Here is a 16,442-nt window from a genome sequence, read left to right on the forward strand (position 1 = left end):
GTCCACATGCCGCGGCGGCGGCTAGAGGGGAGGCAGCGGCGGATAAATGCTATTAGAGCAGCCGCCGCGGAACCGTCCCCGACGCCACCTCCCTCTCTTTCGCCGCAGTTTCCTCCGCCGCTGTCGGGGGTGCGGAGCTGAAGGAACAGGGCGAGCGCACCGTGCACGGCTAGCCGCCCTCGCTCGTTCCGCCCTCAGGGGTCGGCCGGGTGCCCCCTCCTCCGGCCCGGGCGGGGCCGCGAATCACCTCGGGAGAGCGGGGAGGGGGCTCGGGGGCCGCGGCCTGCGCTCCCAGAGGGCGGTTGAGGGCGAAGGAGGCCCTCCCTTCTGACGACGGGAGGGAGGGTCGGGAGCCCCCCACCGCCCAGCTGAGCGCAGGGCGTGCGCCGGCGAGGGCCGGGCAGCCGGAGGGGCGGTTGTCTGGGGGAGGGGGCGCGGGGTGATTCAGCGCCCGGCGAGGCGGAAGCGGCCGCAGGAGGAGGAGGAGGAGGGGGAGAGGCCTGTCCGCGCCTGGGCGCCCGGGGTGGCACGAGCCCACGGCCTGAGTGCGAGGCGGAGACGAGGAGGCCGCGGGGACTGGAGGCGAGGCCGGCCGGGCCCCCGCAGCCATGGAGAACGCGCACACAAAGACGGTGGAGGAGGTGCTGGGCCACTTCGGCGTCAACGAGAGCACGGGGCTGAGTCTGGAGCAGGTCAAGAAGCTCAAGGAGAGATGGGGCTCCAACGGTAGGTGGCCGGGGCCGGGGCCGCAGGGGCCTCGCGCAGCCCGCCGCGGGCCCCAGAGCCAGGGAAGATGGCTGACCGGGCTCCACCTCGTGGGTCTGGGCTCCGCGCCCGCCGACGGCTGCAGGCGGCGGGTCGGGCCCGCGCGCCGGCCCCGCGGGAGACGGACTGCAGGCCGGGGCGCCGGGGTCGTGTCTTTGCCTGCTGGACCCCGTGCCTTGAGCCCTTGGCTTTCCCCGCACGCAGCTGGCTCGGCGGCTTGTCACCGGCAGCAGCCGGCCCCGCCGGAGGGAGGGACGAGTCTCCTGCAGCTCGGTCGAACCCTGCGAGACATTTTCTTGTCCCCAGCCAGTTTATATGAGGCGTCGTTGCAGTTGAGAGAGCCTCCAGCCGTTCTTGCACTACCCAGAGTTACACATCTGGCAGAAGTCATGACCTGGCTGAGATGACCCCTTGTTCAGTAGATAGCGATGAGATTTTACGCTTCGGGAAAGACCTAAGATGCTGGTTACAACAAAAATTGCATATTTTCTTGGGGGTACCATTTGGTGTGGTTTCCTTAAAAATGGTTGAGGGGTTCATCTGTCTGAAGACGTATCTACGTCTTTCGAAGACAGTGGTAATTTTAGCAATTCTCTTTGTAAAGGCAATGCTAATTTTTTCCCCCCCTTCTTGACACGTTGCCTGGCGAATTTCTACGTTCTACAGAGTTACCGGCCGAAGAAGGTGAGTAATCTTAACATGTTCTTTTTTTTTTTTTTTTTTTTAATCCCTTTTGTGTGCTGATGTTAGGATGACATTTACAACAAATGTTTGTTCCTGACAGGAAAAACCTTGCTGGAACTTGTGATCGAGCAGTTTGAAGACTTACTAGTTCGAATATTATTGCTGGCAGCGTGTATATCTTTTGTAAGTATAAAGAAACTTATTTTCTCTCCAAAAAAGTAGAGACTATCCCAGAGATGAAAAGCCAAGAAATAAATGGTGTCTATTGGGTGAGAACATTATATTTAGAGATTTAAATGGTATCTCCCATTTTTAAAAAAAATTAGATAGTTGAAAAATCTAAACAAAACTCTTGGAGCCATTTATGTGCAGAAAATTAATGTCTGGCGTTTACAGTGCAGTTAGAACTTGTTCCCAAATGGGCCAGGGTCTTAAAAATTTTTGTGTTTTATCAGATTTTTAATATCAAAAAGTTATTTATCAGAGGGTCTTTTCTGTTTGGGATTCTCCCATTGTGTAAGATCATACTAAGATGATTTGGGGCCCTTTGTAGTCTGTAAATAGAACTTAGAAAAGGAATATTCCAGTTGCTCTCCCTTCCTGGTAATGGCAAGGTGACAGTTGTTTCTGACAGTGACAAGAATGATGACGGCAGTGATGGCACTAGTGTTGACCAAATTTGGTCACTGACCTTTAGGGTGGTATATTTATCTAAATTGGACCCCTGTCTTAAATGATTCCTAGGTAGGGAGAACAAGGTTCTGTATAGTTGGTTCTAGATCTTAAAAGAAAAAAAAAAACCCTTGTTTTTTCTTATTCTGTGAGTGGTTACCGACGAGTCCTGTATGGTTGCTAAGAAACTGGTGAAATGCAAAGAACTACAGCAGAAAAAGGGTGATGGGCTGCTGAGGATATTTCTAGGTTATTAACATTTTTTTTTGTTCAATATTTTTTACTGCATTTTTTCTTGGGCAGTGGACTTCTTGGTAGTTTTCCTAAAAATGGTCATGACTAGGACACAGATGTTCCTAATCCTAACAGCATGAGATGACTTTTGTTCTCAAATTACAGTATTTTATTCTTGTAATAACCACGGTGGGAAGTGAAATTCACCCAGTGCACTACTTTTTCAGGCTTCACAAAATTGACACAGCTTCAAGGTTTCATTTTTGTAGGTTTGTACATATTCAAGCCCCAGGAATCTACCTTAGTCTTCAATCTTTCTTAGTCTTGAAGTCTTACCAAGTCTTCAATAGTCTTCCATGAAGGCTATTTTGAGAACTAAGTAGAAAGGAAGCAGTGGGCACTCCTTTAGGTGAGGGGGAGAAATTGGCAAGAGGTGAGCTTTTTGGAGTAGTACTATATACAGATTCTGACCTGAGACTTTAATATTAATCTATCATGCCATGTTGGCTAAGTGATATGTAAGTGTTAATAATAATTCAGTCCTCACGAATCTTTTCTCTGGTTTTCAATGAAAATTGAGAGTGTTGTAGCAAAGCATTAAGCCTCCTAAATAACTCCATACTTCTTACATGTCTGTCTGTCCTTGGTTAATTCAACACCACCCACTCCTCCCTCCCGCATCCCTCCTAAATGTCTGCTGCTTTATCAATTAAGATAAAGGAGTAGAGCTTTTTATCAGTTTCAGTGCATTGTCGTGGGGCAAAACAAATAATACATTTGGAGTAGTATAACGTTTATGTTTAAGCTACCTGCATAATTCTGAAGTATCCTCGGCTTTGATAGTTAAAATACTGGGGGATCAGTAAGGTTATCAGAGACATCTTAGAGGTAAATCACCTGGTATATTCAAGGTAGAGATAAATTTTTATTGAGTTTTCTGTGTGTGTGACTTAAGGCAGCGTTGTAATAACAGTAGCATTATTTCCTGTGAACAAGCTACTGACTATTTGGGTTGTATAGGATCTCTTTTAAGTTGCCAGTTTGAATGACTTTGTATTAAAATTTGAATTAGTGATGTATATGCTTTTATTTTGAAGTAAGGAATTTGTAGTTTCTAAGCATTTTCAAGTGGGTTTTAAAAATAATTGCTCTAATTTTATCATAGGGTAGGATGTTGGGGTTTTATAGCTTTTTAGAGCTATATTTTGGAATTGAAATATGAATTACTTTTTTGGTAACTACTTGGAGTTAACGCTCAGGAAATGAACTGTGTGACATTTTAATTTTGTGGGTTGCTAAACAGAAATAATAAATGTTTAGGAAATACTGTCGCTTAGTTTGCTCTGACTTGTTTGATCAAGACATTTTGGATATCAAACCTGTTTTGTTGATTTTCTTCATGTGGAATTGGCACTATTACTACATTGTTCTTGACCTTTTCATTCCTCATTTATCTTTCAGAAGGTCATGGAGTCTTTTTTGTGATAGTCAGTTTATTCCTATTTTATAGGAAAATCATGGTAGAATATTCATGTTCTTTTGGAGAATTGAAGAGATAGTTCCTACAACATGTACATACTATATCATCCAGTTCTGCTCAAGTTAAAAAGAAATACTAGGCTTTAGTGATTTATTCCAGATAGCAAACTAAGTGAAATGTTAACTTTAGGAAGCTGCGTTAATGCTTTATACTCATGACCTGTAGGGATAAAGTTTAATTGCAGTATTCACCAAATAGAAATGGTTTTTAAGTTTATTTGGATTGGAAGAAGTAAGCTATAATCTCTTCCACTACATATGAAGTAACTAAAATTCTTTAATTTGACATTCATGACCTTTCACTTTCCCTTTACCTCCTCTTTGGTTAAAACTTTACCCCTCATTTAATATATCATGGTTGCTTACTGGAATACTTGTTCTTTACTCTCTTTCACTGCTTCATTGGGTATTTATTGAACACCTGGACATGCATGGCACAGACAATGGGGATACAGCATTTGAACAAAATAGTCTCTTAATCTGGAGCTGACATTCTAGTGGAGACAGATAATAAAGAAGTAGAATGTGTAGTCTGTTGGACAGTGATAGTGCTATGGAGAAAAAGCAGAAGGATAAGAGTATGAGGAGGTGAATATAATTTTCACATAGGTTGGTCAGGAAAGTCTTCCAAGAAGGTGACTTCTAGAGAAAAGACCTGAAGGAGATGAGTAAGAGGGCCATATTTGCCTCGTTGGAATCCATCAGATCCTCTATGATAACAGTTTGCAAAAGTTGCTCTGCCTTCCATCCCGTTTCCCCACCACAGCTACTTGCATTGACCCTAAAATGCTGCTCAAACTTGCTTAGACCAAGGCACTTCTCAACTTGTTACTTTTATTTAAATAGTTGGTCTTTCTTTCCTACTGGACCCTTTAAAAGGGATTCTTCATTTCTTTTAGAACCTGGGTTAGTGATTTTGATATAATAGATATTTGAGGTGAACTTGTGTTCGTAGCACTTTGAAAATTCACGAGGTCTGCTTTCTTTGGTTTTCTTAGAACAATATAGTCAAGTAGTATTTTATATTTTGTAATGATTTTGCTTTTTTCCCTGTGTTTTCTTTTAACTTCTTAATTTTTTTTTTTAAGGATAAATGAGTAGTTCACTGGTGTAACTAACTTATTTAGAGCCTTTCTTTAAAATGTTTTGAAAGGTGAATGTGAATACTGGGTATTAGGTGTCTGCCTTTGGCTCAGGTCATGATCCTAGGGTCCTAGATCAAGTCCCGCATCAGGGCTCCCTGCTCAGCGGGGAGTCTGCTTCTCCCTCTGCTCTTCCCCCCTCCTCATGATCTTTCTCTCTCTCAAATAAATAAAATCTTAAAAAAAAAAAAAAAGTGAATGTGTATGTTTTGTGTGTATGTTTTTAAGAAGATTGTATTCTCAAATCTAAAATCAGTATTTTTTTTTAATTTTTATTTATTTATGATAGTCACACAGAGAGAGAGAGAGGCAGAGACACAGGCAGAGAGAGAAGCAGGCTCCATGCACTGGGAGCCCGATTTGGGATTCGATCCCGGGTCTTCAGGATCGCGCCCTGGGCCAAAGGCAGGCGCCAAACCGCTGCGCCACCCAGGGATCCCTAAAATCAGTATTTTTAAATAAGGTTTGTGTGTGGGTCAGAAGAGAATATAGTCTAATTCATACTTTTGTTTTTAATGGCTGAAAGAATTTTTGTTTCCTACCCCAGACAATTGTCGTAACATTTATTGATAGTTTTTTCTTTCTTGTGAAATGTTTAACTTCAGTTTCCTCTTTAAAACTTTTTGATGTAAATTTCTCCATCCATTGAACAAGTATTTGAGTACCCAGTGTCCTTGCAAGTTTCTAGGGACACAAAGAGGAATGCAGACAGGTGCCCTCAGTCTTAAAAATGTGCTTATGATCTCTCTCGTGTTCTTTTTTTGGATCTCATTAAGAGCTCAGTACCTTATCCCAACATGTAGCTAAGGTAATAGAGTCACGGAACCATGACTGTCTCCCACTGGAACACACCTTTTTACCTTGGATAAAAGTTTGCTTTTGCATCTCCTGGTTGTCCTGTCAGAAGTTACTGTGATATGCAGAGATAATAAGTCTTACAGACAATTAGAAGATGGTCTCTGCTACCCTATTGAAGCAGTCTGAGTTGTAGTTGAGTATTGTTAGTAAGTGATTACCTTGAATAGGATTGGCAAGTTTGAAACTTTGAATTTTCTGGATTCTATAAACTGCAGAAGACAAATATTGTTACTATATTAATAGTGCAAAGCAAAGAAGAAACACTGTGCCTAAAACCCGCTGTAGTTTTTTTTTCTTCCACTTCCCTTTGATAGTGTTGATGAAGTTGGTTACTTTTTGCTCTAGGTGTTTAAGTTTATTTACCACCCTCAGTCTGGTACCATAGAGGTTCTGTGAGATTTTCATTGACGCCTCTGTATAGTAAACAGTGAGCATGGTCTGTGTACCAGAGACTCTTCTAGGCCTCTGGGGATAACGGTAGTGGACAAAAGGCAATACAAATAGGTAATCATTTATGTTCAACTTATTCTTGGTGAAGATTTCTAGAAACATTTACCCCCATATAAATATATTTTGTATAACTTGATAAACTGTAATTATGAACTGTCTATAATAATGCTAATAAGGCATCTTTCATTTTGGTAGTAATATGTCTGTATGCTCTTCTTCACTCCCTTTCTCATCTTCTGGGATCTTTCATGTGTAAGCATCATCCCATGGACATTGGAGGTTTCCTTTCAATAGAACAAACCATGAAGGACTGCATAATACGATCTGAATGTGTTCAACTGGATTGGTTCTTACCAGTTAACGAAATACAGATTGATGTTCACTTTGGGTTGTAGCATTTTTTTTTTTTTTTTAAGATTTTATTTATTCATGAGAGACACAGAGAGGCAGAGACACACAGGCAAAGGGAGAGGCAGGCTCCATGCAGGGAGCCTGACATGGGACTCGATTCCGGGTCTCCAGGATCAGGCCCTGGGCTGAAGGCGGCGCTAAACCGCTGAGCCACCTGGGCTGCCCTGGGTTGTAGCATTTAATTATTTGGGTTATTTGTGGTTTCAAAATAGACATTTTAAAAAAAATATTCAGGAAATTGATGGTTGTTGATTTTTTTAAATAGGTTCAGCACCAGCCTTTCACCCATTGCCCACTGGTTTTTCATCAAGCAGTAACTAATATACTTGTGGAACCTTCAAATAATTTTTTTGAACCTTCAAATAATTATGAATGCCTGGGTTTCTGACACATAAACATTTGAAGTTTTATAGTGGGAGAAAAGGTTACTGCATTGTACAGATAAGTATTTTTACATGATTGGTAAATTCTACTTGTGTAAAGGAACCACACGTTTTTTTAAAAAGTAGAGATTGGCTCTGAGAGTCCTATCACTATTGCTGTAGTCTTCCCTTTGCTCCAGCTGTTAGGGGATATAACTTTTAAGTTGTTCCTTAGGCCTAGTTGCCAAGAGGGAAGTTCATACCCTCTTTAACAAGGTGTGAAGCTTATCTTACAATTGCTAATGCCTCACTGACCTTTTGGAAAGGTCCTAGTTACTCAGCAAGTTGAGCGATTTTTCTCCCCCAAGAGCTAATTAAGTTTTTTATTTCTGATATGCTCTCCTTGGCAAAATGTTTGAAAGGCTAGTATCAAGCCAGCTGTGATCTTGCATCTATCAAAATTTATAACTTCCTAGAGAAGTTTTCATTTTGGCACTAGGCCTGGCCTTAACACCAGGAATGCCCTGTTGAAAGCTTGTGGCAACATTTATATTCGTTATGGTTTTCTGCTTGTTGTAGTTCAGTAGCTGTCAGTGCTCATTGCTACCTATCCGGACCAGTCCTGGTGTCTCCTGGTTTTTTTTGTTTTTTTTTTTTTTTTTTTTTTTTTTTTTGCTTCTCAGGTTGATATTTCTTGTTCATTCAACATTCCCTTATCTTCCTTGAAAAATTCACGTTAGGCCTTGCCTTACTCACCTCTCTGATTGTTTACTATTTGTGTAAAAGTTCACTTTATACTATTCCACTCAGCATAAACATAGATGGTTTCATTATTACCATGAGTCCTATCTGACTGTATTAAAAAGTATCAAAACCAGTGCTTTCCTTGTTTACTAAATAGTTCTTTTAAAGAAAAGACTTTTGTGAAATATGCAGACATGTTCAAGCAATATTAAAAAACAAAGGCAAGGGAATCCCTGGGTGGCTCAGAGGTTTTGCACCTGCCTTTGGCCCAGGGCGCAATCCTGGAGTCCCGGGATTGAGTCCCGCTTTGGGCTCCTGGCATGGAGCCTGCTTCTCCCTCTGCCTGTGTCTCTGCCTCTCTCTCTCTGTCTATCCTAAATAAATAAAAATAAATCTTAAAAAAAAAAAAAAAAAAAAAACAGGCAAATCTTATCCCACATTGAATCATTAGATATGTTTGAAATCCTTTCTCGATTGGCAGTTTTTCACAAAAATTAGTTTTTAACTATTTAGAAGGCTGTTTTACCATGTTCTTTGTCATTGTTAAAGATTCGTTTCTTGGGTTCTCTTACCACCTTAAGTTTGCTAAATTATGAAGTTTGTCATGGCTCTCTTAACTTGTAGCTCTTACATCCTGACAAGGTTATGGTCATGTGAGCTAGAAATTAATTTTCTGGTCATTTTTCTTGGGCAGTGTTCTGTATCCAGTTATAAGTAACATTTGTGGACTTCTGCCATCTCTGAAGTGCTGTGTTGCTATACTAGATGTCATATGGAGGATAACCTTCAAAATAGATTGCTGATCACAGAACAACCTTGAGTAATTATGAGATGACCTACAGTGATACCCCTGATAATACCAGAACATTATCAGTACTCTACAATTTTGAGTCCGTAATCAAGTGATCTTTACAGTGAATTTATACCTGTTGGATATTGTTTTATAGGAATATTAAGCAAAAGCAAAGCACAAAGTTGTAGATGATTGCCTTTTACTTTAACAAAATTGAGAATTTAAGTTTTATTTCTTCTGAATATGTACTTGTAAAATGAATGGAATTTATTTCCCAGAAAGTATTTTATTTGGATTTCAAAACAATTATTATGTGAAAAATTAAATTAGCTTTTGAAGGGCATTAAGAAGTTGTATAGTTTTGATTCTCAAGAATTACTCTGAACAGGGGACGTGTGCTGGTTGGTGCTGTCATTACATTTTGCGACCATTTGTTTCTAGAGATGATAAGAAGAGAGATACTGTATATTGTAATTCCTTTAGCACTAGCCACTTTTGTTGTCAAATGGCACTAAGCCGAAAAACACATTACGGTTCTAACACATGCCATTTCTCTTTTAGGTTTTGGCTTGGTTTGAAGAAGGTGAAGAAACAATTACAGCCTTTGTAGAACCCTTTGTAATTTTACTTATATTAGTAGCCAATGCAATTGTGGGTGTATGGCAGGTAAGCAAAAATTCTGCACTGCTAGATTTTAGCAATCTATATAAGTGATTTTAAGCTGTGTTAATCTGTTTTTTTCCCTGATGCATTGACTAAAAATATCTTTGGAAAGTCTACGTGTGTTTTTTCTTTTGTCTGTTTATTTAATGGCAATATTTTAGATGTCTCCTGCACTATATACTATTAAAATTACTCATCCTTCATGATAGCATGGAGTTAAGAAAAATGGGTGAGAGAAGCTGTTTGAGAAAAAACAGGAAATTTGAGAACTAGTATCTGTCTTTATATTTCCTACCTGCTTCCTGTGAAAAATTTCATAAACTGTCATTTTTATTCTCCTTGAAATTTTTTTGTTTTGTTTTGTTTTGTGGCTTTACCTATAAAAATTGTTTTCCCTTCAGAGCATACTCCTGGCTGTTTCCCCTCAGTTGCCCAGGCCTTTCCGACTCACAGAATGGAAGCCAGTTTACAAAAACATAATGGGATTCTTACCCTCCCCTCTTCATGTAATTCTGTTCTGTATATAACTAGTATAACTAGTTAGAGAACTTTAACTTTCCTTTTTTTTAACGATTTTATTTATTTATTCATGAGAGACACAGGCAGAGGGAGAAGCAGGCTCCCCACAAGGAGCCTGATGTGGGACTCGATCCCAGGACTCCAGGATCATGCCCTGAGCCGAAGGCAGACACTCAACTGCTGAGTGAAAATTTGAGCCACCCAGGCATCCTGGATTTTAACTTTCCTAAGACTGTTGATTTGTTTGATTTTTTAAAAAATATATTTTAACAGAGACTAATGCTTCAAATTCATTTTGAGTATTAAAATATAAGTATGGCTATAATCACCCCTTTGAGGACTAAAATAGAGTGTATCTACATTTAATGTGGAAACATTTAAAAAAATCCTTAGTCTTGTTAGAGTTATAAACTTCTGGGGTACCTGGGTTGCTCAGTCAGTTAAGCGGCCGACTCTTGATTTCTGCTCCGTGGATAATGTACTTGAGGTTCTCCCTCTCCCTCTGCCCCCCGGCTGCCCATGCTTGCATTCTCTCTAAAGTAAATAAGTAAACCTTACCAAAAAAAAAGTTTGTAGACTTCTGATCTTGTTAATAAACATGAAGGCCTTTATGTAGTGGGCTCATATCGAAAGATGGTCTACTTAGAAAATTTTATTGTGCTATATTCCTTATTTTAATTTTTTATAAATTTTTATAAATACAGATTTTTAAAAGTTTGTTTATATTTAAGTAGAAATGATCCCCTTGTGAATAATGTAGGAAAAAGACCGTATACAGCATTAGATTGTCCTTCTCAAGCCAATAATATATATTTTCCCACTACATAATTTATGCCAGTTAGGAGATACATACCTTACATACATTCCTGTGTCGTTGTTATGTGATCTTTTAAGGCAAATGGTACCCCATTTGACAAATATGACATTGAGGTTCAGAGTGACTTCTTAAAGGCCATACAGCTAGTACATAGAGTATCTGGAGCTTGAATCCAGGCCCAGACTGATCTGAATTCTGAAGTAAAATTTTACAGCAGTTTTTACAGAACTTTTATATTTATCTTAGTTTAAGAAATAACATTCTTGGGATGCCTGGGTGGCTCAGCGGTTGGGTGTCTGCCTTTGGCTCAGGGCATGATCCTGGAGTCCCAGGATTGAGTCCCACGTTGGGCTCCTCGGCTATTGATAGCCACTCAGGCGTCCCTGTCTATAATGCTTCTAACTTAAATGCACCTTTGCTAATTTTGAGTATAACTGAAATACAGTGCTCCTGGGATATTTCCTAACCTTGAGCAGTCTTGTTAAACTCTACCTGACGTGACCTTGAAGAAGGAGAAAAAGAATTAAAACTGCCACAATTAATGGGAGAGGCAGTCCTGTGAAAAAGTAGTTTTAAATTTGACTAATTGAATAGCAGCAGTGCTTAGAATTTATTCTATCTACAGTATTAGTAGCATTTGAACTTTACAGACTTTATAGCAGTAACATTTTATTAGAATTAAGTATTCTAGTATCCCCGTTAATTATAAGGTGATGCAGATAAATTCTTTAAGCAGAACTGATATGAGGTTGAACTTATTTTTATCACAAGGTTCCTAAATTTAACCTATTCTATACTTTTTCAGGGTTATAAACATTTAAAGTGAGGCACATGCCATTAGCTTTCAGTTTTGAGTCTCTTAATTCGCTTTAAGTAGGTTTTGGGGGTTTTGCAACAGACCATAATTCTAATAAGGTAAAAAATGAGATCACATAGTATTATGCACAAGTTCTATCCAAGTAAAGGTTAAATAGAACTTTATACCATCAGAAGGCAAAAAGTGAGAGAGATGAATCTTTTCCTTTGTGCATTAAGTAACCTCACCTGGGTGTATGTTGTGTAGATTCGCTCCTTGACTTCTAATTCTAATTGCTTACTCTCCAGAAGGAGAGAAAACAAATTTGGCACATATGCTTTTTTTTCTTTTTAACATTACTCATTTTGATCTCTACATCTTGTAATTTGGAAAGAAATGCTGTGTGTAACTAAGTTTTGGTATGTTCGTGAATGTGGTATATATGCCACAGGACTGGCAGTTTTTTGGTTTTTGGGCCAGGCTGGGGGTGGAGGTGGGGGAGATGGCAGAAGGAAAGCTAATCAGGCTCCACTCCCAGGGCGGAGCCCAATGGGGCTCAGTTTCCCAACCCTTAGATGATGACCTGAGCCAAAAGTTAAGTGTCAGCTACTTGGAGCACATGGGTGGCTCGGTCAGTTAAGCTTCTGACTCTTGGTTTCTGTTCAGGTTGTAATCTCGGGGTTGTGAGTTTGGACTCGCCTTGGGCTGCTCCACACTCAGTGCGAATTCTGCTTAAGATTCTCTCTTCCTCTCCATATGCCCCTGCCACCAATGCATGTGTACACTCTCTGTTTCTCTCTCTAAAAAATAAATCTTTACAAAGAAAGGGTGGGGGGTGTTGGACACTTAAACAACTGAGCCACTCAGGCCCCAGGGACTGACAGTTCCTGTGATGAGAGTCCAGCCATTTACTGGTCTTTATTACTGCAGAGATTTCCTAGAATTTGTGAGATGTAACTTGGTTTTCTTAATTCATAACTCCCAACGTGTACTGTGTACTGAAGCACAGCCTAAATAGTTTATAAATCCTCACAGCCCTTGAGGTAGTAGCATTGGTGTCTAAGTTTTGTAGACTCCAAGCCTGTGAGTTGTGTAATTTGTGCACAATCACATAGCTGTTAAGTGGAAAAGCCTTGGGTGAACCTAGGCAGTCCAGCCCTAGACCATTACCTTTCATGTGAGACAGAATCCATTTCAGTGGTGTGACTGAGTCTGGAGACGAGGGCCATGTTATACACAGTGGGCTCGGGGACAATAGTCTGTAACTGCTTTTCCTTGTTAGATTTTATTCCCTGTTTAGGCCTGTTAGGGTGCTTATTAATTCATTTTTTTTAAACATAAAATTGTAAGAGCCTGGTGTTTATTTTATGTGAATTATTTGCAAGTGTCATTACTGTGCATCTCTTGTGTCTTTTTTTCTAAAGTTTAGAAGTCTAAAATTTGATTCCTTGGAATCTTTATAAAAAGGGGGGAGGGCAGCCCTGGTGGCGCAGCGGTTTAGCGACGGCTGCAGCCCAGGGCGTGAGACCCTGGAGACCCTGGATCGAGTCCCGCGTGGGGCTCTCTGCATGGATCCCTCTGCCTGTGTCTCTGCCCCCCCCCCCCCCCCGTGTGTGTGTGTGTCTCTGTGAATAAATAAGTAAAATCTTTAAAAAAAAAAATAAAATAAAATTTGATTCCTTCGGCCAAAATTCTAATTTGCAATGGCAAGTATGTCTTTACTACTTTTATTTATTTATTTTTTTTATAGGAGAGAAATGCTGAGAATGCGATCGAAGCACTTAAGGAATATGAGCCTGAAATGGGCAAAGTATATCGACAGGACAGAAAGAGTGTCCAGCGGATTAAAGCTAAAGACATAGTTCCTGGTGATATTGTAGAAATTGCTGGTGAGTTGAGTTTGTCATTTTTGTTTTATTCTAGATTGTGTATCTGAATGCACTTCATTTTTCAAGGCTCATAATTGTTTTAAAAATCATGCTCATATGTATCAATTATATTAACAGGGTTTGGTGCCTTCCAAACAAATCCAGTTTTCTGAATATTTATTTCAAGGTGTTTGTCACCTCCCTTGATGTTGATAAAGTTTGTTTTAAACAAAGTGTTTTGAACTTACAGAACTTACTGCTTTTGGTGCATGGTAGAGCACTACCATCAGTGAAACTACTACTGTCACCCTCACTTGATTTGACAATTAGTTGCAGTGAGCAATTTGGAATACTTGTTAGGGGTTGCATACTTTTCCTTGTTTTGATTCTTGACACAAATGTTTAGTCATACTTGTAACTATCAAATTAAGTAGATGGCTAAGGGTCATTTCATGGCTCTAAAAAGCTCTGCTTTAGGGCAGCCTGGGTGGCTCAGTGGTTTAGCGCCGCCTTCAGCCCAGGACGTGATCCTGAGCCTCAGGATCGAGTCCCACGTCAGGCTCCCTGCATGGAGCCTGCTTCTCCCTCTGCCTGTGTCTCTGCCTCTCTCTCTTGTGTCTCCCATGAATAAATAAATAAAATCTTTAAAAAATAAATAAATAAAAACTAACAATAAAAAGCTCTGCTTTAAAATACTTCTACATGACACAGAGCCAGGGGTCTCAGCCTGGGTTCTTTGAGTGGGCTTTGAAGAATTTGTGAATCCAGTGCAAGGCCAGAGCTCTCCACAAAACTTAAAGGGATGCGTATCCTCATTGCTCAGGATCAGTGCCATGTTTTTAGGCAGCCCTGAATGCCCAAAATCAATAAGAACAGTCTAGTCTTTTTACTCGAGGGTTTTTGGATTATTCACATTGTCATGGTTTTTCACACCTTGCTGAGCTCTGAATACTTTTTACCAGTTGGCCCTTGAACTGGTGCAGGAGTTGGGGCACTCAGGAATCCATGTCTAACTTTTGACTTCTCAAAAACTTACTGGTAATTAATTACTAGTAGCCTACTGTTGACCTTATGCAGAACATAGTTAACACATATTCTGTATGTTTTATATATTCTTACAATAAAGTCAGAGAAAAGAAAATGTTATTAAAATCATAAGGAAGAGAAAATACATTTATAGGATTGTATTGTAAAAAGCAAACAAACAAAACCATGTGTAAGTGGACCTGTGCAGTTCAAACATGTCGTTCAAGGGTCAACTGTACTTAGTTTCTTTTTGTGAATTGTCTCAGTAACACTTTTACATTGTCTCGTGGTGAAGTTCTTTGTTTTCATTGTCTATCTCCTTTTAATGAAGAGGTTGCAAAAAGCAACATGTTTTGGCCTCTGAAAGGAAATTGCCTTGTCATAGGTATAGTCTCATCCATAATTTTTCTTCTTCCAGAAAAAGAGAAATGTTACCTATATTGAACCAAACACGTTGGTTTCATAGTGTTAACAAAAGTACAACTTAGAATGAAATGTTTGGGCCATTGGGTTCAGTATGTGTTGGGTTTTTGGGTTGGGTTTTTTTTTTTGTTTTTTTTTTTTTTTGTTTTTTTTTTGGTATATGTATATATTTTTTTATTGGAGTTCCATTTGCCAACATATAGCACCCAGAGCTCATCCCGTCAAGTGCCCACCTCAGTGCCCATCACCTAGTCACCCCATCCCTCCGCCCACATCCCTTTCCACCACCCCTCGTTCGTTTCCCAGAGTTAGGGGTCTCTCGTGTTCTGTCACCCTCACTGATATTTCCCACTCATTTTCTCTCCTTTCCCCTTTATTCCTTTTCACTATTTTTTTCCCTTTCACTATTTTTTATATTTGTTTTGGGTTTCTAATTTCATTTTTAAGTAATCTCTGTGCCCAACACGAGGCTCAAACTCGTGACTCCAAGATGAAGAGTTGCATGCTCTACCGACTGAGCTGGATAGGTGGCCCTCACTGGATTTTTAAAACTTACTTTGGCATAAGAATATTGTAAGAATAGTAATAGTTCCCACATAACCTTTACCCAGATTCTTAAAGTGTTAGCATTTTATCACATGTGCATTATCCTCTGTCAGTTGATATCTGCACATTCACACATTTTTGTCTGAACTATTTGACAGTACATTGCAGTATGATGCTTCTTTAATCCTAAATACTTGAGTGTTTATAAAATCAAGGGCATTCTTTTAGTATAAGTCCAGTATAGTTATCAGAATCAGGAAATTGATCAACAAACCTCACTCATATTTTACAATTTGTCACAGCAAAAATAAGAATTAGAGGGGGAATTCTGGCCGTGATACAGAATATAGGTCAGAATGGGGAAGTCTAGAGATTGGCTATTTAATAGTCTAGGCCATTTGATAGTCTAGGCCAGAGGTGATGAAGCAAGAGATCATGAGAGCGGTAGCATTAAGAATAATGAGGGAGGGATCCCTGGGTGGCGCAGCGGTTTGGCGCCTGCCTTTGGCCCAGGGCGCGATCCTGGAGACCCGGGATCGAATCCCACGTCGGGCTCCCGGTGCATGGAGCCTGCTTCTCCCTCTGCCTGTGTCTCTGCCTCTCTCTCTCTCTGTGACTATCATAAATAAATAAAAATTAAAAAAAAAAAAAAAAAAAAAGAATAATGAGGGAGGGCAGCCCCCGTGGCGCAGCGGTTTAGCGCCACCTGCAGCCCGGGGTGTGATCCTGGAGACCCAGGATCGAGTCCCACGTCTGGCTCCCTGCATGGAGCCTGCTTCTCTGAATGAATGAATGAATGAATGAATGAATGAATGAATGAATGAATGAATAATAAATATTAAAAAAAAGAAGAATGAGGGAAAGATTGTGAGTTGATGAATAGTGGCTGTTAAGCAGAAGTGCACATCAGAGTCATCTGGTGATACTCTTTAAAGTGTCTACTGGAAAAAAAATAAAAATAAAAAAATAAAGTGTCTACTGGGTCCTGCCCCCAAATAACTGAATCTCCCCTGGGCGTGGAATTATGGTCATTATAGTTTGACAAGTGAGTCTCAGATTTCAATGCAAAGGGACAGGTTTTAATAACCCAGATGGGTGTAAGGAGCTAACTGGGCTTGGGTTGTAGTGTC

The 16,442-nt window shown here is 40.2% G+C and overlaps 1 protein-coding gene across 4 annotated transcripts in view; it reads left to right on the plus strand.

The window, feature by feature from the left end:
- Nucleotides 1-16,442, plus strand: part of ATP2A2 (ATPase sarcoplasmic/endoplasmic reticulum Ca2+ transporting 2) — a 61,586-nt gene continuing 45,144 nt past the window's right edge. For 2 of the 4 annotated variants that reach the window (XR_012019197.1, XM_072802482.1), the window contains exons 1-5: nucleotides 1-726; nucleotides 1,432-1,449; nucleotides 1,550-1,632; nucleotides 9,216-9,320; nucleotides 13,200-13,338. Coding sequence is in view for 2 of the 4 variants with exons in the window: in XM_072802482.1 (XP_072658583.1) it covers nucleotides 609-726; nucleotides 1,432-1,449; nucleotides 1,550-1,632; nucleotides 9,216-9,320; nucleotides 13,200-13,338 (463 nt within the window). In the remaining 2 variants the exon portion in view is untranslated. The remainder of the gene's footprint in view (nucleotides 727-1,431; nucleotides 1,450-1,549; nucleotides 1,633-9,215; nucleotides 9,321-13,199; nucleotides 13,339-16,442) is intronic. The other 2 variants (XR_012019198.1, XM_072802483.1) reach the window with 1 other exon arrangement.

This window comes from Canis lupus, chromosome 27 (assembly GCF_048164855.1).
Source record: "Canis lupus baileyi chromosome 27, mCanLup2.hap1, whole genome shotgun sequence".
NCBI lineage: Eukaryota > Metazoa > Chordata > Mammalia > Carnivora > Canidae > Canis > Canis lupus.